Source organism: Cyprinus carpio, chromosome B11 (assembly GCF_018340385.1).
Source record: "Cyprinus carpio isolate SPL01 chromosome B11, ASM1834038v1, whole genome shotgun sequence".
NCBI classification, from domain to species: domain Eukaryota; kingdom Metazoa; phylum Chordata; class Actinopteri; order Cypriniformes; family Cyprinidae; genus Cyprinus; species Cyprinus carpio.
The window spans coordinates 17,773,599-17,799,252 of NC_056607.1; the positions used below are offsets into that span (position 1 = coordinate 17,773,599).

The following is a 25,654-nucleotide window of genomic DNA, read 5'->3' on the forward strand; positions in this document are numbered from 1 at the left end:
TGGATATGTTATTGTACAGAAAGCCTGAGGCAGTTTTTGCAATGTAAATTATATATCATGCAGACCTGCTGGATCAGTACTCACTTACTACTATCAACAATAGTGAAGATTACATTAAAACTATGAAGAATAAAATCACTTTGTGATGAACCACTCTTACAGAGGTTATTTGTTGGTGTCAAAAGATGCAGCCTATGTTTACCTGGTTGAGAAATAGCCTAATAGTTTTGCTGATTTAAAATGGTCTCCTAAACTAAGTGTTCAAAAATTATCAAATCAGCCAAGATGAAACCATTATATTGGTTTAAGGTTTTTTTTTTTTTCCAGTAGGGAAAGCAAAACTAAAAGTTTGTCCAAAAAATGCCTGCCACAATAGTTTAATTAGCCTTTACAAGAAATGAAAATTTAAATGAGAAAACAAGGCACATGGCTTCTCCTACCATTGCTATGCTGATGACACACAGCTCTATCTCTCATTTCAGCCAGATGATCCAACGGTAGCTGCAGGGATCTCAGGCTGCCTGGCGGACATCTCGGCATGGATGAAAGAACATCACCTACAGCTCAACCTGGCAAAGACTGAGCTTGTCTTCCCTGCCACTCCAACTCTAGAGCATGATTTCACCACCCAGCTAGCTTCTTCTACAATTACCCCATCAACTTCAGTCAGAAATCTTGGTGTAATCTTTGATGACCAGCTGACCTTCAAAGACCACATTGCAAAGACTGCTCGATCTTGCAGGTTTGCATTGCACAACATCAGAAAGAGCAGGCCCTTTCTAACGGAGCATGCTGCACAACTTCTTGTCCAGGCCCTTGTCATTTCTAGGCTAGACTACTGCATTGCTCTTCTGGCCGGACTTCCATCAAGCACAATCTAACCTCTACAGATGATTCAGAATGCAGCAGCATGACTGGCCTTCAACGAGCCAATGTTACACCTCTCTTTATCTCCTTGCACTGGCTTGTTTCAACTGGCTTGTTTCAACGCTACTTGACTTCAACCTAAATTAAAAAAAAAGATAAAATATCTTTCTCTTTTTTTATTCCTTCCCTTTCTAGCTTATAATTATTTGAACAAATGCCTGAAACTTGGTATTAGGAGGACTTCCTGTGTCTGTTTGCCTCTTTAAGAAGAATCGCTTTACTTATTCCCCAGTTGTAAGTCGCTTTGGATAAAAGCGTCTGCAAAATTACTAAATGTAAATGTAAAACAAAACTCTTTGAAAGCAACAGGCAGCACAGCAGCTTTTTCAAGCTTCAAATAGTCAAGCGCTTTCCGAGTTTATGTCCCCGCCCACATTTGCGTCACCGAACGTGGGCCAGCGTCTCTTTCATACGTGCAGCCTGACTCCGCCCATTTCCACCCCGTTGTTTTTGATACTAGACGATGCGACCTATCCGTGCGCGCCCTCACATACACAATATACTGAGGTGATCGCTTTTCATTACGTTCTCTCCTGGCATACCCGGAAGGTATTGAAAAGAAGATTATCGAGACTGGTTTCACGCGGCTCGGAACGCATACATACCGGAGCGAAGCGCCACTGTTTCGCTTTTACTTTGTCCTCGATGATGGCAGCTCAGGATTTCAATTTTTTACTTGCGACGGACTCTTATAAGGTAAGAATCGCCTGGCTCGAGTCGTTTAACAGCAGAAACACAAAGACGCGTGACAGGACTTTGCCTGTTCTGACAGTAAGTTAGCCCTTTGTGCTTAACCGTCAAATATAACGTTATGTGGGAATAAAACCAACTTTGACCTTGTAAATCGATGAGAGGTAAATGGAAACATGATTCAGAATGGCCTACAGTTATGGCAAAATTGCGATTATTGTGTTATCTTCTTGTTTCGTTGAGGGGAATCTGCGTACGCTCAAGTTCGTTTTAAATGCCCCACTCATTGAACGCAGGGGGCGGGGCTTATGCGGAATGATCTAGTTGCAGCTTTAGTCATAGCGCGTGACGTCACGTCACTCAGTAATCTAGGAATCGAAACTCATTTTTTAGAAAACCACATCGTTTTATTTAATAATAGTAATAGCAACATCATTCCAAAGGACTTAATGTTTTACATATACTGTTCATGTAACACTTAATATAATCTAAATAACTAAATCTCACAGTCTAGAAATCCAGTCGCAGTAACTTTGGGTATAGTAACCACTGATCTATATTATACTGATAAATATATTATAGATCAGTGGCAGTAACCCGTTTAACAATGCCTGCAATATATCAGTAATCAGAATTGACATATTTTAGTTATCAGCTATAAATGAAAGTGATTTTATCTGAACTTTTTGCAAGGCTTTTGTAGATAGTCACCTGATTAGAGTTGTTTAATTTCACTTTGACAGTCTGACCTTGTCAAAAGTCCAGGTAAGGAATCAGTTAAAACGAAAGATAAAACTACCATATCTGAAGTAGCATGATTATATATATATATATATATATATATATATATAGTATTACAAAACAATTCAGTTAAACTACTACTGACATGTAACAAGACACAATTAAAATAGTTGTGTGTTTATATTTGATGCATATGCATCTTTTTTTCAAAATCTGTTTTACCCAATGTTACGTTATGTAATACTGTGTAATGTTCAAAGCTTTTTGGGATGTGGCTGTAATTATTAAATGTATTTAGCAGGGTTTAATGATCTTTACAACAGATTTAAGAATTTTACTTCTCTAATTCTCCACCTTGGCCAATGCTGACTGGCCAAAGTTGTGTAATAATCTTTCTGCTTCACATTAGTCTTTAACCTCTGACAAAACAACCAGCCACAAATCCCATCTGGATCTATGTTGAAATCTCGCACAACAAAAATTAAATATTAACTTTGTTTTTGATCTTATAATAGGATAGCTAATTGTTTAATGAGATTTTGATACCTGCCCATGTAGAATGCACTGTTGTTACACCAAGTGGCACAGAAATCTAAATAGGACCTAAAAAGGTTGCACCATTGATGAGTGACTCTGGTTTGGGTTGATGATCAGATCCACTCAGAATTCCACAGGAATCTAAGCAGATTTCATTTGCAGTGGAACACCCAGCATTCATAAAATGTTTCACATCTTTCATGTCTTGCGTAATTAGTCTGGCCATTGTGTTGCTAATTTGATCATGATTTTAATTACCAGTAATAGTTTTTACAATTCAGCCAATTTTAGAAGTCAGCATAGAATTTGCAAAAAAAAAAGTCCATAGCAGATTGTCTTTCCACACCTTACAAATCACATGGAAATTTCTCTTTATATAAGCAAAATAGACTTTCAGGGTTGATCTGATAAATAATCTTGGACAACCAAACTAATGGAACATCACATGGACCGTTATTTGTTTCTTAAGAAGCAGATACAAATATATTTAATTTGTTTTGGTGTGAAGGAGACAGGACACTAAGCCCTCCATTATGGGCATCAAGAAAGCAACCGTGTGTTGTTTATGCAGATTGTATCACAGGGCATCGAAGACCAGCTGCTTTTTAGTATTAAATTTGTGTCCAGGATATAATGGCAGGTTTGTACTTGTAAATCAAGACGCTGTTTCAGCCCACCCCAGCTGTAGCTTGACGGTAAACAAGACATTGATAAAATGTCGTGAGATCCATGCACACAGCTTGAAGCTGACACTTTCACAAGAATGAGGAAGCAATGCAGTAGTGCATTAAAAATATAACAGGTTTGTAGTCTTCACTGTAATAATGAAGTGCAACACTTCATAAGTTTGGGGTCAGTTTTTTTCAAGGATGGATTAAATTAATCATAAGTGACATTTATAATGTTACAAAATATTTATAATTCAAATATATAATGCTCTTTTATACTTTCTATTGATCAAACTCGGTTTCTACAAAATATATTGAGCACCACTACTGTTTTCAACATTGATGATAAAAAGAAATGTTTCTTGAGCAGCAATTAACTTATTAGAATGGTTTCTGAAGGATGTATCACTGAAGACTGGAGTAATGTTTTACTCGAAAACTTTTGAACGATAGTTTAATAATTAATAAAAATACTGGGGCCTGTTTCATAAAGCGAGTTTACCATATTAGCAAGGTTTATTTCAATTAGTCTGACGTATTGTCAGTTGATTTGGTTCAAAATAAGTCAGACAAACTGAAATAAGCCTGGCTTGTTTGGTAAACTTGTTTTATGAAACAGGCCCCTGGTGAATTTGAGATTGTGTACACAATTCTAATACTCAAAGCTACTCTCTTCTTTTCAGATTACCCACTACAAACAATACCCACCCAATATCAGTAAAGTGTACTCCTATTTCGAGTGTCGGCACAAAAAGGGGGGGCAGTATAACGAGGTGGTGTTTTTTGGCCTCCAGTATCTTCTGAAGAAGTACCTAGCAGGTAATTCCAACTACTTTCATCATTGTGTAACCCCTTCAGTGATCAGAAAACCTTTGTGAAGTTCCACTTGGCATACATAGACGTACTGTTTGTTTTTGAGTTTGTACATTTACAAAAACACTTTTTCATGTAATGTCATTCACCTGATTGGGTAATGGAAAACTTGTCCCGAAACTGCTAATAGCACACATTCCAGAACAGTTATAAAGGACGGACATGCAGTCAAAACAAGCTGCAATAGTTTAAAGATTTAAGAAGAAAGAAAGTCATACAGATTTGAAACTATTCCTTGGGAAAAATGAAATTTGTAACCAATTCATTCATGTCATTGCAAAACTGTATAACTTTCTTGTGGAAAACAAAATAAGATATTTAAAAAAAATCTTTAAGCTGTTTTTGTCCATATATTTAAGGTCAATGGGGTTCAAAACAGCATTGGACCCAAATGACTTTCATTGTGAGGACAAAGACATTTTTCACAATTTATTCTTTTGTGCTCCACAAAAGAAAGTCATACAGGTTTGGAATGACATGAGGTGAGAAAATGCTATCATTGTTCCTTCAAGGCTTATGCTTTTACCCATTTCATTTTTTTATAAAAGTGGTCATGAACACAGACCAGCCATGTTAGAGAAAGTAAAAACAAGAAGACTACATTAAGTCCACAACAGCCTAGTTACATAAGGCTGATTCCCCTTAAGCTTCCCATTTCATTTAAAGTATCAGTCCAACCCAGAAAGTGTGTATTTTGTGGTTTGTTTCAAACTGCAACCATGAACAGAATGTGTGAACTGCAGCATTTTTTTTTCTGTGTCTCCACTGATTTAACGATTTATTTCCAGCCAAACTATTTGTACTCACTCTTAACACAATGAATATTTCATTGAATTTTAAGACAGTTATTCTGGCATTGCACTGTATTGCATTCTCCCTGAAAGAGGTCATGGGCGTTGTAAACTTTGCATTTATGACCACAACGAAATTGATATTGGATAATTGTTACTGAACAAAACTGCATTTACTGTATCATTAAATGGCCTGTTAGTTTAGTATTTACATGTTGGACATGTTCGAAAGAGCAAATGCTTTATAAACAGATCTTAATATCTCTGAGCTCATGTATTTATATAAATATATTACAGGTCGAGTTGTCACAGAGGAAAAGATTCAGGAGGCGAAAGTCTTTTATCAGATGCACTTTAAACAGTCAGTGTTCGATGAAGAGGGATGGAGGAAAGTTTTAGAGGTACAAACAGAAGTTTCTTTTCAGATATTTGACCATTACATGACTTTGAAGTCTGCTTACTTTGTTCTGGAGATGAGTGCACATGGAGATAACGACCACATGCCTTCTTCTTTTCCTAATTGTGTTGTCAGAAATATGATGGCCGCCTTCCAATCCGTATCAAAGCAGTTCCCGAGGGGAAGATCATTCCCAGAGGGAACGTTCTTTTCACTGTGGAGAACACGGATCCAGATTTCTTCTGGCTCACCAATTATATTGAGGTATTACATGTCACATTTCATCTGCTTTTTTTTATACAGTTTTTAAAAGAAGCCAATGCAGATATTGCAAATGATATAAAAGTAATTTAGTCGTTCTGCAATGTTCAAATGAATGTTTAAAAAATTGTAGGAAGAACACAAATGAATATTTACAAAATAATTCATACACTACTGTTCAATTAGTACTTTTATTCTCCAAGAATGCAACTTCTGTTTTCAAATAAATGCTGTTCTTTTTATCCATCAAAGTAGGGCTGTGCAAAAAATCGAATGCGATTTTCATGAGCATCTCGTCAGTAAAGCCGCTTCTGTGATTAGTAGTTAATCTCCAGCACATGCTTTCAGATGGAGTGGCATTTACTACATAGAGTTGTAGATCACTGACAAGATTGTCAGCCCTACATCAAAGCATTCTAAAAAATGTGTCATGGTTTTCGCAAAGATTTTGACTTTTTGATAATGAAAGGTTTCTTGAGCACCCGATAAGCAGATTAAAATGATTTCTGAAGGATCATGTGACACTGTAGATTTAGCTTTGCAATCACAGGAATAAATTACATTTTAAAACATATTTAAATAGAAAAGTTATTTTAGGTTATCATATTTTACAATAATACTGTTTCTACTGTATTTTTGATCAAATAAATGCAGTCTTGTTAAGCATAAGAGACTTCTTTTAAAAATCTTTTGAAATAAAAATCTTACAGACCGTAATTGTTGAATGGTAGTAATGTAAGGACAAAGTCCAAACAGCATTTAATCAACCTTGAAAAATGTTGTGAGAAAAGGGATGTTACTCAAAGGGTCATATGAAACTAAAGTGAGTTACTTATTTCCTTCACAAAGGGTGCTTTCAAAGCTGTTATTAACAGATCCCTTTATGATCATTATATATTTTTTTCATGTTTTGCACATTTGTTTGAGACACCACACTATTTGAAATGAGCCATATCTAATACAAAAGTTTTTTTGTTGTTGTTGTTGTTACAACAATCTTACCAGCAACACAAAGCCCCCCTGAATGACTGTCAGCATAGTCAGTAAACCTGATGGTGCGGCACATTACTTCATATTGGATGATTCTGCCGTACTGTTGTTCAGGATGACAGCTGGCTTTGATTTCCAGCATGCGCCTAGCTGCTAATCCTGGACGGACCAAAAAACTGAGGGAGGTTTGGACAGGCTGGTGGGGTCAGTGAGTACATGAGATCATTAGGTACTGACCTGGCCTGCAGCCCTTACTGTTTTCATTATGTAGACAAAGTGTTTTTTTTTTTTTGCTACCAGGTCTGAAGATGCATGTCTGTAATCCATGATGAACATTGTGACTCTTCTTAATAATAATAAAAAAAAACCCATAAAGGTTGAATATTTATATTTCTATTTATTAATACATTTGACAAACACTTTATTTTATATGTACATGTTATCCGTTCATGCATTCCGTGGGAATCAGTACTGCAGTACTGTACAGTACAGTATTATTGGTTCTTGTATGATAATTTGCTCTCCCTCAGTGATGTCTCTTGTTTGTAAGTTGCTTTAGATAAAAGTGACTGTTAAGTAAATGTAATGTAGATGTCCTTGAGCAAGGCACTTGTCTTCCAGGTGGATGTCCCTGTAATGAACTGGAAGTTGCTTCAAATAAAAGAGCTTGCTAAATAACTACAACTTAAAGAAGTGACATTTATGCTTATGATTATTTTGTTTTTGAAGAACATGCACTAGTTTGTCAACAACGTGTTTAATACCTTAAAATAGTGTCTTTTATTCAAGATATCACAAACAATTTAAGCCAAACCTGACTGGAACATTTAGATCCTGCCTGTTAGCCTGTTGCTTGAAAAGTCCTATTGGCATTCTGTCAGCTTAATCAATGTGCACAGTTTATGTATTGATGTCAAGACTGGAGAAAAACATGTAGAACCACACAAACGGTTCAGAATTCTTTGTCTTTGAAAATTATGAGTGCAATTACAAGCCATCTTTGGTCTTCTCTGACGTACATGTGATTGTGTGCATTCTGTCCCCACAGACAATGCTGCTCCAAATGTGGTACCCCATCACCGTGGCAACAATCTCCAGGGAGTTCAAAAAGATTCTGGCCAAGCACCTGAAGGCCACTTCAGGGAGCCTGGAGGGTTTGGACCTCAAACTGCATGATTTTGGCTACAGAGGGGTGTCCTCACAAGAGGTATGATGGCCATGGATTGGTAATTACACTTCCTGGTCAGGACAGGAGTTAAAAATACTAAAATAACACTGGATCAGCACAGTGAATATAAGCAGTATTGTGCAAGATTTTTAAAGCATTGCCATTACCTTGCTAGTAATTCTGGATTTGTGTTTTCATAACCAGTTAGTCTGTTTTGTTGTGTTGTGTGATTATTACTTACAAAAACACAGTCTTTTATATGTTTTATCACTCTAAGAGACTATATAGAAAGCTAGAAAATAACAAATTTTCATGTATTACTGATTGCATGACATTATTTTACCCTGAAGTTCTCATTTCTGTAGCCATTCACAGCACATTCTGAAGAACACAGAAATAGTCCTAACAGGAAGTGCCCTGGTGTTAAAATTTCTACCTTTATTCTTTTTTTAGCCTTGAAATCAAAGTACAAGCCAAACGTGGTCTTTCTCTCTTCAGTGCTTTTAAAGAAAGCCTGGTCTTCTGGGGCAAATGAAATCAGACATTACTTCGTGAATGCAGAAAATCGATTCATTATGAGACGAGGCCATTCCATTTAATAAAAAAAGACATCAGACCTGACCTTTTGAAATGCAAGCAATGCAAGCCGCTCTCGATTTCTGTATTTTTCAAAGGTAGGAGAGCCCTGATTGTTGGCCGTGTTTGAGTGAGGTTTGTCACGCTGATGAGTTTTGGGTCATCGGGTGGTGCTGTTTGAAGAGTTGTGAGAGTAAAGATGACTATTTGGCTCTTGAATCGGTCCGTCTGCTGTGTAAAGGTCAACTCTGTCAGGTTTCATCTATATCACACAGTGACGGGTTCAGGTGTTGGGTGGCTAGTGATAAGCAGTGAGTCTGTTACTGACTGGCTGGGCGTGCTGAGCGTAGGAGACCTTTGAGTGCAAAAGTGAGACCACTGGATTCTGATGAGGTGTGACATAACCCCTCTGTGGTGCCCTTTTGAGACCAGTACGCCATGATCTAAAACTGGACATGGTGACGCAGCCTTCATAGATCAATCCAGCAGCCTGACCGAACAGAAAATGTGCATTTACCATTAACTTTAAAAAAATAAATGCTGTAAGGTTTAGGTCATATAACAAGCTGGATTTTTACGTTTTAAACTTTCTAATAGTGCTCTCATATGATTAATCGCGATTAATCGCATCCAAAATAATAAAAAAAAAATTGTTTACATGTGTGTATTGTGTACATTTATGTATATATAAATACACGCACATACAGAATATATTTTGAAAATGTTTACATGTATGTATTTATTTCTTATAATTTATATAATATATAAATATATTTGATATACTAATGTTAAATATTTTTCTTAAACATACATGCATGTGTGTTTATTTATATATTCATAAATATACAGTACACACACATATTATGTAAACAAAAACTTTTATTTTGGATGCGATTAATCGTGATTAAGCGTATGACAGCACTACTTTCGAATTAACTTAAAGCAACTCTATATAGAAGGTACAATGGAAGTGTTGCTCAGGAGCATCGCTAGATCTGCTAGACTCAACTCAGGGGCAGACCTGAAGTGTTTATGACACCGGCTCTTAATATATATTCACTAACATTTTTTTGTCTTTTGACATTAAAAAAATAAAATAAAAAAATGAACTTGCCACCTTTGCAACCCCATAGCACATGTAATACCATTTTACTGAAAAGGTTTGATTTGATAAAAAATTTTTATTGGATTACTTTTTTATGATTATTATTTTATTATTTATTTACCTTTTTTTTTCTATTCTTTTTTTTTTTTACTAGCAGTGATTTGAACTTGCAGCCTTTGTAACCTCATAGCACATGTAACACTACTGTACTGAAAAGGTTTGGTTTGATTACATTTTTTTTATTCAAAATTTTTTTTTAATGATTATTATTTTATGATTTATTTACCTTTTTAACAAGCAGAGATTTGAACTTGCGACCTCTGTAACCTCATAGCACATGTAACTCCACTGTACTGAAAAGGTTTTTATTTGATTTGATTTAAAAGTTTTATTGGATTGTTTTATTTTATGATTTAATGAACTTTTTTTTTTTTAACCGGCAGTGATATGAACTTGCAAACTTTGTAATCTCATAGCAAATATAACACCACTGTACTGAAAAGGTTTTATTTGATTTGATTCAAAAGTTTTATTGGTGTCTTTTTTTTTTTTTTTTTTTTTTTTAATGTTTTACGTTTGTTAAAAAATAATCAAGGTTTTGCAGAGTTTTGAACTTGCAACCTTTGTAATTCAATAGCAAATATAATGCCACTGTACTAAGGTTTAATTTTCTTTTTTTTTATTCATAATTATGATTTATTTTTATGGTTTTAATATTTTATTTTATTTTCTTTGTTTTAATTAACTTTTTTTTTTTAACTAGCAGACATTTAGCAGAGATTTGAACTTGCAACCTTTGTAACCCCATAGGAAATATAATACCACTGTACTAATATTTTATTTTATTTTATTTTTTGGTTTCATCAGTTATGTCCTATAGAATTTTACGTGTTGGGTAACATGACTGTCCAATGACAAAAAAAAAAAAGCCATTTAGGCGTCCTAATCAAGGTCCACATTATATCTGGCTTTATGGCATATTTCTCTCCCAACTGTCAGTTAATTTTGCTATTGTGTGTGTGTGTATTTAAGCCTGTTTGATCACTGGCCATTACATGAAAAGTAAAATGCAAAAACGATTTTAAGAAAGGAAGAAACTGAATGAATTGGAAGGGAAAGAACATCACTGTGGGATCTAAGAAAGCCCGAAGCGCTTCTCCCTCAACAGCTGACAACAGACTGAAGCATGCTGTGTAAATCTATCGAGTCTTCATTAGGGACAGTGGGATATTGATAGTGTATTTTCTAGGTTGCGGCTGACTGGATTAATGATGGCTTCAAGAGGAGATTAATGATGCCAAGCAGAGTTTAATGCCTCTGATACTCAGGGTTTCTACTCACTCTCCATCACTGTTCAGGGGACAAGCAGTGATAGATTTGATTTACTTTTAGAGGAAAGGTTCACCTAAAGTGATAGTTCTGTCATCATTTACTGACCCTCAAATCCTTCTAAACCCGTATGACTTTTGTTCTTAAGTGGAAGAATGGAAGTTTAGCAAAATGTATTGCAAAAAGTACCTTAAAAGTACTTCATACAAGTTGTGTGCTATTTTTTAAGTTTGAATAGAATATTAAATAGAATATAAAAAATGACAAAAGCACAAAATTACTAAAATTTAAAATGAAAACTGAAAATCCCAAAATAAAAGCTTATTCAAAATATGAATAAATTCTACAATAGTAAATAAATAATATTAAAATAACACTGATATTTATGCTGATCCATCGTTGATCCATCATGTTGTGCTGGGCTGTGTCCCTCTACTGCATTGACAATTACATGACAAAGTCCCTAGATCCTTGTTACAATCACAGCGGCAGACTAAAGCCTTGTTGCGGATCTGATTTCCCTGGGTTGATATCAAGCTCAGATCTCATCAGTTCTTAAATTAAAAAAGAAATAGACTCCTCAAATTCCCACATAAATATACACCTTGTTGTAGAGAAAGAAATATTGATGCTCTCCTCGGGGGGCTAAAGAGATTTGGCTTGGAATCAAACTTGTTCACTTTTCAGAGCAACAACCTTCCCTTGACTATCACTAAAGGGCAAATCCCCCCTGATTACTGTGACCCTGCGATGACTGAACTGAGACACAGTCAATAACCTGAGTGTATAGAATATAGAAAATGTCTTATTGGCTTTAAATTTGGCACACAATTGATTTCAAAGGTCAAAGTCACAACCTCTCGTATGATTTGCTTCTTAAAAGCCACTGTCTATAATACAGTTACAAAACCAGAATCAACATAATGGGAATCTGCTAATGTTTTAAATGGTGTGAGAGAAATCACAACATTTGATCTTTTGGATTTCACTCGAGATACAAGTACATTATTGTACAATAAAGATTTCAGGGACTAAGGGTTTGACATTAAACAGGTTAATTGACTCATTTCGGTTGTGTCTTTCTTTACTGATCTAGTCGGCAGCACTTGGTGGAGCTGCTCATCTAGTGAATTTCTGCAGCACAGATACAGTGGCGGGTCTACTGATGGCACAACGATACTATGCGTGTCCTATGGCTGGATTCTCCATCCCTGCGGCAGAACACAGGTACAGTAATGCATTTGTGTACTTACTGCACACTTATTTCGTCAAGGCATAATCAAATTTAGTTTTGTGTAACATCCCACCTAAAACATGATCGCCTGAAAGAAATAAAGTTTGAAGAAAGTTTCAAAGTGAATTGATAAATACTATAATAGTATTTATAATACTAAAATAACATGGCTTTAAAGGGATAGTACACCCAAAAAATTTTATTCTTTCATTAACTTCTCACCCTCATGTCGTTCCAAACCCATAAGACCTTTGTTCATCATTTACACATAAAGATATTTTAAATAAAATCCGAGCTTTCTGACCCTGCACAGACAGAATCGCAACTGACATGTTGAAGGACCAAAGAGGTAGTAAGCAATGTTCCCTCTAATTTTTTTTCTTGCTGAGCAAAACTTTTCTCTATTGGGCAGACATTTCGGCCACCTGTGCAAAAACATTGTTTATACCAGACCTGTACAGCGCGCACACAAAAAAAGTGTGTAACTTTTAACTTTAATGTGCTATTTGTATTTGATTTGACCCGTGACTAAATGATGTACATTTTAGATTACCTGATAAAACTTACTGAATATTATTTCACAAAATAATACTGTGAAATATTATTGCAATTTAAAATAAAAGTTTTCTATTTTAATATACTTTAAAATATAATTTATTCCTATGAAGCAAAGCAATTTTCAGCATCATTACTCCAGTCTTCAGTGTCACATGATCCTTCAGAAATCATTCTAATATGCTGATTTATTATCAGTGCTGGAAACTGTTGGGCTGCTTAATATTTTTTGGGGACTTGTGATTTTTTTTGGGATTCTTTGATAAATAAAAAGTTAAAAAGGGCAGTGTTTAATCAAAATAGAAATTTTGTGTTACAATATACACTACTAAAAAGTTTGTGGTCAGTAATTTTTTCTTTTTTTAAAGAAATTATACTTTTATTCAGCAAGAATGTGTTAAATGGATAAAAAGTGATAATAAAGACATATTTTTAGAAAAGATTTCTATTTTGAATAAATGCTGTTCTTTTTAACTTTTTATTAATCTAAGAATCAAATAAAAAAGTATCACATGTTCCAAAAATAAAAAATAAGTAAAAATATTACGCATTACAACAGATTCAACACTGATAGTAAATCGGCATATTAGAATGATTTCTGAAGAATAATATGACACTGAAGGCTGGAGTAATGATGCTGAAAATTCAGCTTTGCTCCTCGGGAATAAATTATATTTTAAAGTATATTAAAACAGGAAGCCAATATTAGAAATTGCAATAATGTTTCACAATATTACTGTTTTTTTTCTTCTGTATTTTCGATAAAATAAACACATCCTTGATGAGCAGAGACTCCATTAAAAAACAAGGTCAATTATTTATTAGGTTTATAATATAGGCCTAACATAATATAATATCAAAACAAACTGAAGCATTTAAACTGATAGAATAGAATAGAACAGAATAGAATAGAATAGAATAGAAACTGAAGCATTTAAACTGATAGAATAGAATACAATAGAATAGAAACTGAAGCATTTAAACTGATAGAATAGAATAGAAACTGAAGCATTTAAACTGAGATCTGTAAGTTAAATATTTAAAAAAAAAACGTGAACGTCAATTCTTCTATAGCTATGTAAACTACACCAGTGTGACTGTAAATATCTCTGAGTTTTGTTACCGTTCTGTGCCCATCATCCGCTATTTCCAGCACTTAATCAAGCCGCTCTTCTTTAATACATGATGACGTTTTATTTCACGTCATTGCGTTTGCGTCGGCGCACGATTTGAGCTATTTCGTACGCAACCATTAAAATATTCGTTTTCTACAGCGACTCATTTGCCGCACATTACTTTTCTATGAAACTAACCGCATTCACCAGTTCTAACTCTATCGTGATATCAACTCTGTAGCGGTTTATCCGAGCATTGCAATTCATTCGCTTTCGCAAATGGCTTTACCAACTCATTTATGCGTGTGCGCGCGCGCAGCTTAGAGGGAACATTGGTAGTAAGGACATCATTAAAATAGTCCATGTGTCATTAGTGGTTCAACCTTAATTTTTACAAAGATACGAGAATACTTTGTGTGTAAAGAAAACAAAAATAACAAAGTTATTCAATAATTTCTTCTCTTCTGTGTCAATCTTCCATGCATGTTCACAAGAGTACCACGCCGGCTCCTGCATCAGCAGCATCACACGCATTTGTCGTGGTACTCTCGTGAATATGTGACGGAGACTGACATGGAAGAGACAAAATTGTTGAATAAAGTTGTTATTTTTATTTATTTTTTTGCACACAAAAAGTATTCTCAAAGCTTCATAACTTTACGGTTAAACCACTGATGTCACATGGACTATTTTAAAGATGTCCTTACTGCTTTTCTGGGCCTTGAATGTGTCAGTTGCGTTGCTATCTGTGCAGGGTCAGAAAGCTCTCGGATTTCATCAAAAATATCTAAAATCTATCTAAAAATAACTAATCCTTTAAGATTGTTGAATATGATATGATATGTTACCTTGGAATGCTGAAACCTGTTTTAGTTTAGTTTATAAGTTTATTCAGTTTAAAACAATTAAAAATCGATTAAACATCCTTACCCTTATATCACTCCAAACCCATATGACTTTCTTTCTTCCCTGAAACCCAAAAGGAAATGCTTTGAAGACTGTAATGGTTGCTTTTTTTCATGCAGTTACATTAAGTGGGGACTGGAGCTTTCAAAGCTTCAGAGAATAACACAGAAAGAGTATATAAGAGGTATATGTGATTGTGACGACATAGAGTTTGTGTGCAAACTATTACGTGGCTTCAGAACAATTTGTATGGACCATTTTTGTGTTCTTCTGTAGCTTGAAAACTTCATTGTGATTGCATGGAAATTAGTGACCAGTAGAGAAATTCCCTTTAAGACTGATTGGGCAGCGAGTCAGTTAAACGGCTGCCTTCGATTTCAAACAGCTTGTGTCGTGAAATTCAACGGTGACGTTAAACACCTGCATGTTAATTTGCATTTGTTCTGTTGATTCTAATTAGTTCTATTAGTAGCTACACATTCATCCATCTCGCAGCTGGAGCGCTTTTGTCTGTGTGGTTGAGTGCGTTTCCTAGTATAGTTCTCACTCTTTATTTCAAATCACGCCATTTCTTCTGTGACACTGTTCCATCCTCATATAGTTCAAATATAAGTTTTTCAACCATTCCATGAATCACGCCGACATTTTTATAGCTCTATGGCTAAGGATCGTTAGACACTAATGACTCATTTGCAACAAATTATTGTTTCTGATTCTTGTTTAGCAAAGTGAAACCCATTTATTTATAATGCACCTTATCCACCTTCAAACTAAATAAAGCATGAGTGGGCGGGACTTCACTAATTAGTGTTGTAGATTATATGAAGAAGGTTTGTCACACTTTGTTTTTCATGTCTCTGTAGTACTATCATCTCCTGGGGCAAGAGCCGAGAGAAAGATGCGTTTGAGTGTCTGCTGGACCAGTTTCCCTCTGGGCCTGTAGCTGTGGTTAGCGACAGTTATGATATTTTTAAAGCTTGTAAGCACATCTGGGGAGACAAGCTGAAGGAGAGAGTGATGGAGAGGAGTGAGGATTCTGCACTCATTATTCGTCCAGACTCCGGGGACCCAGCTGAGACCCTCATAGAGGTGTGTGTATCATGTACCAAGTGTGCTCAAGGTGGATTAGTGTTCATTACAGACCTTAAGGCAGCTGTTTCAGTGATTGAACTTTATTTTAGTGGAGTCAAGACTCAAACAAATAGGCTTTCTCCAGCACTATGCTGCACTGTGACTTACAGGGCTGGCTGGTCTGTGTGAAAGTAATGCTCTAGAATATTGAATTTCCTTTTATATACTGTCTTTCAGATTAGTTTGTTGCTTGTTTGTATTTGATGAATGACATAGTGGAGTAAGATCGATTTGCTGGCTTTATAGCCCTTTATGCTTTTAATTTTCACTTGCTTCTCTCCTTTATTTGTCTCTTCTGTCTCAATTTTAGGTGATAAAGATTTTGGAGGAGTGTTTCGGATGTTCTCAGAACTCAGTTGGTTACAAGGTGCTCCCATCATACCTGCGCATTATCCAGGGGGATGGAATTGATCTGAACTCGATTAATGAGGTAAACTAAACCTCACACCAAGAGAGAACAAAAACATGAACTACCATTCAAAAGTTTTGGAGTCAGTAAGATGCAAATTAGGGCACATTGTCAAAATATGTTACAGTGTAAATATTTAAGGCATTTTGTATTAGGTAAATGCAACCTTGGATGAGCATAAAAAACAAAATTTGTGATATTGATCATGATAATGTGAATTCCTTGGTAAAGTCTGTCGTATGTTCTTACTTTCATTGAAGCACAATGTACTCTTTTGGAAAATCGTCTTCAAATCATACTGGAGAACATTCAGCTTTTACACAAAAGCAAAATTGTGCACTGCTGCCAGTAAAGCAAAACATCAAAAACAAATAATACGTTCAGAAATCCATGTCAATTTTTCAATTAGCACACACATTGTTATGCAAATTCTTGCACAAATTAAATGCAAATCAAATAGTTATGAGTAATTCAAATAAATGGACTATATTAGAGAAATGCAAAATAGAAGCTTTTTCGCTATCATTTCAGACTTTTGGACTTCACTCTAGTGCTCATATGACTAGCATGTTATCACATACTAATATTGCTGTTGTTATTAAATGTGTGTAATGGTGTGTACAGGGTTAACTTGATTTATCAACCATTCATGACCGTTTGATTATAAACAATTATTGCCCATTACACAGTGATAAATCATGGATCATAATCTGATCTGTGTTTTAATTTGTAATTTTTTTTTGCCTAGCACAGATTCTTGAGAAACTGAGCGATGAGGGTTGGAGTGCTGAAAATGTGTTTTTCGGTTGCGGAAGCGCACTGCTGCAGAAAATCAACAGAGACACGCTTAACTGTGCTTTTAAGTGCAGCTATGTGGAGGCCAATGGCAGAGGCGTGAGTTTCTTTATAGGTTTGATTTTGTGTGCATTTTGTTTAAGCTATTTTGAGGAAAGTGGATTTGGGGTGTGTTGTTTCTTTTATTATCATGTCATTTGTGTTTGCATAGATGGATGTTTGTAAGCAGCCAGTGACAGACCCATCTAAAGGATCCAAGCGTGGTCGTCTCTCTCTGAGGAGAAATTCAGATGGCTTCATTGAGACGGTGGAAAGAGGAGCAGGCAAACCACATGAGGTTAGATCAGCTTTTTTTGCATCATCTTAACCTAGGGATCTTCAAATCTGGCTTGTGAGATCCACTTTCCTTCAGAGTTTAGCTCTAACCCTGATCAAACACACCTGAGTTTGCTAATCAATGTCTTCAGGATCATTAGAAAATCACAGATTGGTTTGTTTGATTAGGGTTGGAGCTAAACTCTGCAGTGGATCTCGCTAGCCAGATTTGAGGATCACTGACCTAACCTATTATTTCACAGATTTTTCCCAGAGATTGTATATATGAACATACTGTGCCACATTTTTGCATTTATTAAACTTTTTTTTCCACATTAAACTTAAGTGAATGGAGGATACAAATAGATAATTACATTTAATTCTGTGGAAATTCTAGGCTGAATATATTTGGTCAAAAATACCAACCTGTCCTCCAACCAATGCCCGTATAGGTCGTTTGTTAAAATTACTGAAATACGACCCATCAGAGCCTATACTAGTAATAAACAGTTGTGCTGCTCAGGGCTCTGAACCGGTTCAGGGAACGAAAACGAATATACCGGAAACAAACAAAATTTAGACAGGAACAGAACTAGAAACGAAATAAAATTTTATAGTTCCGAACAGAATCAAAAATTTGAAATGGCCATTAACCGGTTAATAACGTTATTTTATCGTTCCATTTTAATATTTGAAATTTGCTGTCAACCAATCACGAATTCCAGTAGTATGGCCTATGCAAATGTGACGCTGAAGCCATCGAGTGAAATGTCTGCTCAGCTGTGAACTCATCATAGGTGTCGCAATGGCAATGCACCGCTCTTAGAGTTTATCTGAGGATAGTGTAAGATGAATTCAACAGATCACACGCACCTGCAGCGCTTCTGTGAATGGAGAAAACAGGAAAACTATAGCCTTACATAAAAGGGAATATAGGCATATACACTTAATATATTTCACTTAAATCATATTGACAGATTAACGAAATGAAAGAAAAAATGTGCTAAATTACGGTTCATTGTGACACGTTCCAAAGTTTTCGGAAAGGAAAACAAAACAGCAGAGAGAAGTTTTTTTTATTTTGCAAAAGCTTTACAGTTTTAATTATTTTGCAAAAGCTTGACAGCTTTGAATAATTTCTTGCTTCTATATAACCAACCAGCGTTGGTATGACCATCGCGCTGATGCCTTAAGCGCACACACAACATAATTTTGCAATATTGAAGCCTGTTCATTATCAAAATAAAATACAGTTAAAGAAACAAATAAAAAGTTACACTGCTCCGTTTTACAAAATTTGTTGCGTTCAGCGTGACCACGCCTCAATGTGCTGATATAGCCGATGTGAAGGATGATGTTTTATGTCGATGAAAGTACAAACACTATATAATAAATAATATTTTAGCATCCAGATACATCAGGAACATGGAAACATTTGGATTCGTGCCGAATGAGAGAGGTAGGCATAGGCTTCACCTTAAATTAATTTGTTTTTGGATTGACGTTTTTATAGCCTTAACATTGGAGGATTTGTTTTGGAGAGAAACAAATAACTGTTTTTAGAATGTTTGTAAACATATTGTTTTAGACTACAGGCATTTTAGCCTTCATTATTTTGGAAGGTAATAGGGCTAATAAAATGTGACGTGAACCGCTACTTATGTTTTTTTTTTTATTTTTTTTTTTACTCTCAAAATGCAATCTTATACAAGTGTTTTTTTTTTTAACAATACAGCAAACATTTTTAAATATCTTAAAAATACGTTGATGTATTTAAAGTGTTGATTGATTTTTTTTTTTTTTTTTTTTTTTTTTTTAGTAGCCTACATTTGGCCAAAATCTAGAAAAGATGTTGCTGTATTGGCTGACTAAGCGCAGCGGGTTATTGGCTAACGTTACCAGATCTCTCTTTTATCCTTTTCTTTTTTTCGGAACGGTAATAATATCAGAGGAACGCAGGAACAGAAGCATTAAAATATCGATTGTGCTCGGAGTGAACCGATTGAAATTTTTGTTTGTTTTCAATCCCTGGTGCTGCTTAATAATTTTTCTTCCTACACGTGAACTCGTACTAGATCGATGTACTCCCAGTTCCGAGCTCTGACGTCACATAGCCTGCAAAACAACAATGGCAGCCCCTACGGAAAATATTGCCTACGGATGCGGTGTTTATGCAAGTGGTACATGCTGAGAAATAGACTTTAGGACAATATAACATTGCAATAAATTTAATAATCTAGCTACAATTCCTTGCACTCAAGCAGTTTGGCGTGACTTGCCTGGAATGCTACAAAGTCGTGAGTCGTGGTTTGAAGTCGTGATTTACGGGCTCAAAAACCTGCCTGGAACGCAGCAATAGTTGGTGATCCTTTAATATGATCTTCTTTTGTAGGACATGTTGGTGACTGTGTTTGAAAATGGGGCCATCCTGCAGGAGTACACTCTGGATGAGATCCGTAAAGCTGCTCAGCTTTGGGAGGAGGATGTGAGCCCTTCCGAGCACAACAAAGAGGACGGCACTTCTCTGGAGATCCACCAGAAATGCATAATGAACGGTGTGCATTAATAATAAAAGTATGCGCACTGTTCTCATCACTGCCCCCTACAGACCAACCACAGTCCTATTCCACAACACTTAGATGCTCATCAATATAGCAGAACACAGTGTTGCCAATACAGTATACAAATACATATCACATCCAACTTTTTTGACTTTTGAGGCAACCCTTAAATTTTGGATTTGGTTGCCACCGGTTTTTATTAGTTCCTCCTTCATTTTACCACATTTTGAGATGCCAAATATCTTTGTTGGTGCTTCAGAAACATGAATATATTTCAGGAGTATATGACGGCAGGGTTTACATTCGATTAATTGTAATGTTGTTAAAGCATCACCTGGCAGTACATTGATAAATGAAGGAAACTTCATTTGAGGTGATCTCATGATCGTATCTGGGCTTCTGCACCAGCAATTCTGCACATGATCCCGGTGTCTGATGTGACGTACAATGACACTCTCTGAAAAAGCAAAAGATAGATTTAGAAGTCACTACCTATTTCACTTTTGGAGGATTTGGGGTGTTCTTTTAATATTTTTTTAGACACCCATAATGCCAAGATAGCAATGATGCATTTTTTATTTTATTTTTTGCAATAAATCAGTTTTAAACTACTCCCATGTTGTGTTCAACATAGAGAGGCACACTTGAAAATGATCCACCCGCTTTGTGTCTTCCTGCTGTTACATAGCTCACCTAAATTTGCTTCCTGACTTTTTAGAATAATAGTTTTGTTGGCAAAGATGGACATAATTCTTCTCTGGGGATTTTAGAACAAATAGCAAATTGATCCTGATGTTATAAACACTCTCAGTGAGTAAATGCTGCAGTCAGTTATAGTGTGATTTATGTGGAGTTGGTTTTAGACTTCCATCTGAGATGCACAGAATACATCATACAAACACTTTGCAGTATTCTGTCTCCATACAGCTGCTGATGGTGCCTTAAAAACCACTTGAACCTCAGTGCCGGTCACTCTCTCTTGCTTTGTCCTTTCCTCCCCTCATTTTTCACACTTAATATTGTCCATCGTGTTCAGTTTCTCTCTTTTATCCTTCTGTGACTCACATATGAATGATGTTCAGTGATTGTTTTTTTGTTTTGTTTTTTTGTCTTCTGTTAAAGACAACAGCAAGCTTCCGTCAAGCTTCTGTCATCTATGCTGATGCTGAATGAGATGTGTGCAGTGGGTTTAATTACGGTGTACATTGATTATTGTGTCATCATCTTTGTTTTCAATCATGGAAATGACTCATTTCCAGATTGTTCCGAACATCTGAAATGAAGCAGTTTGACCCTACCTCTTTTTTTAACCAATAAGAATGTATATTAATATGAAGTGATGATCCTTACACTGCATCTGTTCTGTTGTGTAAATACTCTTTAATGGTAGTTTCAATGATAAATTCTAGCTTTCTTGTTGCATTTTTATTTTATTTTAAAGTATTTTTTTTTTTTTTGAAAAATGTGATATTTTACTGGGATGAAAAAGGATATAATAAATATGGGTATATATTATTTGTATGGATTTTTATTATTTGTCTTAATTTCTTTTTAGTGTGTGTTTGGTAATTTTGATAGGAAAAAGTAAATGTTTTCTAAATGAAAAAAACAAAAAACAAGGAAACAGAATATACACCAGAAGCAGTGATGGTTATGACGGTGCCAGTATGTCTGGATTTTTCCCCAGTTTTTAATTGCATAAACACAGTGTGCCCTTTTGGACAGCCTGCTTTCTTCATTTCTGTTATTAACTGTCATAGCAGGGAATGAATGGGGTGGGAGTGTGAGTTTTATTATTTGGTAGATTTATTTGTTGAATTTGATTTTGATTGTAGTTTTGAGTTATTGACTTTAAAAAAAAAAGAAAGGTCTGTATTTCTAAATTCCAGTGAAACCTGACAGTGGTTCAGTTTATATTCAACAGACGATGGTTTGCCTTAACATGTTTTATTGTTGCACAATTATTTTGTATTCACATGAAATTTACTTTTCATTCACATCTTCGTGGACATCACAAAATGCCTACTGTCATTACATTTCACTCCCAGAAAAAAAAAAGGTACAAAGCTGTCACTGGGGTGACAAAAGGTACATCTTTGTACCTGGTTTACCTCTAAACAGTACATTAAAGGTACATTTTATTACCTCAAGTGTACATTTTGGTACATTTTAAAAGGCGACCATTTTGTACCTTTTTTTTGTACCACTCCTGAGAGTGAAATATGTTTTTAGGACATGAGACTCGTGGTTTTACCATAGTAGAGTTTGGGTGAGTTTGTTCCGCTGACCTTCTGCAGCATATTTGTATAATGCAATTTTGTCCACTGACCAAAAAAGTCACACACTTTCTATTTAGACCAGGGTTTAATATGCAGAAGTCAATAAGCTTATGTGTGTATGGGACATTTCAAATAATCATCATTCTATAATTTTAAATTGCAGCTTAAAGGTTTTGGGTAGAAGCTCTCTCTCTCTCTCTCTCTCATACTCTCTTAGTTTCTTATGCTCATCAGACTGCATTAGACTAAAAAATACAGTAAAAACAATAATATTGTGAAATATTATTACAATTTTAAATAAGTATATATACAGTACAGACCAAAAGTTTGGAAACATTACTATTTTTAATGTTTTTGAAAGAAGTTTCTTCTGCTCATCAAGCCTGCATTTATTTGATCAAAAATACAGAAAAAAACAGTAATATTGTGAAATATTATTACAACTTAAAATAATAGTTTTCTATTTGAATATACTTTAAAAAAAAAAATTTATTCCTGTGATGCAAGGCTGAATTTTCAGCATCATTACTCCAGCCTTCAGTGTCACATGTAACATCCAGTCTATCACATGATCATTTAGAAATCATTCTAATATTATGATTTATTATGAGTGTTGGAAACAGTTCTGCTGTCTAATATATTTGATGAATAAAAGGTTAAAAAGAACTGCATTTATTCAAAATAAAAAGAATAATATATATTCTAATAATATATTTTCTTTACTATCACTTTTTATCAATTTAACACATCCTTGCTGAATAAAAGTATTGATTTTATTTTTAAAAAAAAGAAGGAAAAAAAATTACTGACCCCAAGTTACTGACCAGTAGTGTGTATTGTTATTACAAAATATTTATATTTTAAAAAAAATAGCTTCTTCTTCTTTTTTTTTTTTTTTTTTTTTTTTTTTTTTTTTTTTTTTTTTACTTTTTTTATTCATCAAAGTATCCTAAAAAAGTATCACATGTTCTGAAAAAATATTAAGCAGCAGAACTGTTTCCAACTTTGATAATGAATCATCATATTAGAATGATTTCTAAAGGATCATGTGATAATGATCCTAAAAATTCAGCTTTGCATCACAGAAATAAATTATAATTTAAAGTATAATAAATTTAAATACAATTATTTTAAATTGTAATAATATATCACAATATCACATTATTTTTTCTGTATTTTTGATCAAATAAATGCAGGCTTGATGAGCAGAAGAAACTTCTTTTCAAAACATTAAAAAATAGTAATGATTCCAAACTTTTGGTCTGCACTGTATATATATATATAATAGTAATGATTCCAAACTTTTGGTCTGCACTGATATATATATATATATATATATATATATATATATTCTACAATTATTTTATTCCTGTGACTACAAACATGACTTTTCAACATCATTACTCCAGTTCTCAGTCTCACATCATGCTTCAGAAATCATTCTAATATGCTGATGTGCTGCTCAAAAAACATTTCGTATTATCATCAACCATTATAACAGTTGTGCTGCTTAATATTTGTCTGGAAACTGTGATACACATTTTTCAACATTTTCACTTTAAAAGAACAGAAATTGAAAGCTTTTGCAACATTATAAATGTTTTTGCTGTCACTTTTAACCCATTTCTTAATCCTTTTCGAAGAAAATAATAATTCTGCTGTGTAGTAATAATAGTAATAACCAATCCGATCCAAATCATTTGCATAAAAACCAAACAATTCTTTTTGAAATCTGAGGACGTTTTGTCATAGACGACAGATACTCTAATGAAAGGGAGCCCTCTATTGGTCATTTTCAAAAGGGCACTCCTAATTTCCCTCTGAAACCAGAAACAATGTTACACTACATTAGTAAATCAAAAGTTACAATCCCATCACAATAAATCAGAAACTTATCCTACTTTCATTTCTTAGAACGTCAAGAGACCACATGTATCCGTTCTTCTCATTATATTCTTCCTGTGCCAATTAAGTGTAGTCTAAATCGAATTCCTAATATTTTTAATTCCAGGCACCTCTTTGTAATTTGCAGTTCGAATGATATCTTGTAATTAATCCAGTTATACATGCATCCATTCAATGAATCCAGAAAATGCGCGCAATGCTTACACAATTCAATACTGCTGGTGGTTGCTTGCGCAGGTAATAAAACGAGGCATCAATTAAAGTCAGTGTCACACATGTTTTAAATCAGCATGTCGCAGAGCAGAAAGCAAATGGCATGCAGCAAAGCATCTTCTTCAGAGTATCTGTTAATTGGCTAAACTGTTGTCACTACTACTGATAGGCCGCTCGGCGCTCATTGGATTAGTTGCTGCTAAGCAACCTCTTTGCTAAGCTTGTTGTCATGGATTCAGATGTGAAATGGTCTGTTGACCACTGATAACAGGGTGAGGGTGGAGGTAACACTCCAGCTCTGTCGCACCTGTCTTACATTTGCGACTGTTCAAATGTCACCGGCGAGCGCGTACGCAGCGTCTCTTGTAACGCTGCATCATGACAGACAGCACGCATTGTGTAGACATGCACATGAACAACAGTAGGTTGCATTTGTTCGTTTTCACGGCGGCAGTTAACAGAAGAGCGAATCGTAAGCGGAGCGCCGCTACATTAATTGTGTCTGTGCGTCTGCCCATTATTTGTTTTTTCTCATTTGTAATCATTTCACCCCCGAAATGCAAATTTTAATCTTGATTATTTCCGCCAGATTAGTGGTGCAGAATAAGAGGAGGAATAACGCATTTACACAGCACAATTCCAGAATCTCACGTTTTGTCTTTTATATTTAAGCGTATTTCACTTCATTTGTGTTTTGGTATGGGCATGGTGATTGGTTTAGCAGCATGGTGTGAAAATGGTCCTGAAACCAAACTGAATGTTGCACCATCTCCATTTATATATGGTTGTCAAAAAAATCTGAAATTCAAAAGAGGAAGTGCTCATTCAGAAACTGACAGAATTGTTCAACACTGCAGCACAACCCCAAAGGGTCAATTTTTAGCCCTATAAAATGGTTCCTTCTCAGTTCTCCCCCCAAAAGTTCAGTTATTCAACTAAAACGATATTTTGAAAAATGTTTTTTTATTTATTTATTTTATTATATTTATTTATTTATTTATTTATTTATTTATTTATTTATTTATTTATTTATTTATTTTATTTTTTTGCCATACGGTTAAGGTCAATGGGGTGCAGTGTTGTTTTGGACACCGTTAACATTCATTGTAATGGTAAAAAAAAAAAAAAAAAAAAAAAAAGTATCTTCTGTTGTGTTCAATAAAATCATATAGAGGTTTGGCAC

General features: G+C 34.9%; 1 protein-coding gene across 1 annotated transcript; it reads left to right on the forward strand.

Moving 5' to 3' along the window:
* The first annotated feature begins 1,357 nt into the window (after window positions 1-1,357).
* nampt2 (nicotinamide phosphoribosyltransferase 2) lies at window positions 1,358-20,685 on the forward strand. The gene is made up of 11 exons (XM_042734328.1): window positions 1,358-1,623; window positions 4,247-4,382; window positions 5,525-5,628; window positions 5,760-5,888; window positions 7,924-8,082; window positions 12,150-12,280; window positions 15,727-15,952; window positions 16,305-16,424; window positions 17,157-17,297; window positions 17,410-17,535; window positions 19,906-20,685. Exons 1-11 carry the CDS (start codon window positions 1,573-1,575, stop codon window positions 20,077-20,079), a joined length of 1,497 nt encoding a protein of 498 aa, XP_042590262.1. The 5' UTR covers window positions 1,358-1,572; the 3' UTR covers window positions 20,080-20,685.
* Window positions 20,686-25,654: the final 4,969 nt, after the last annotated feature.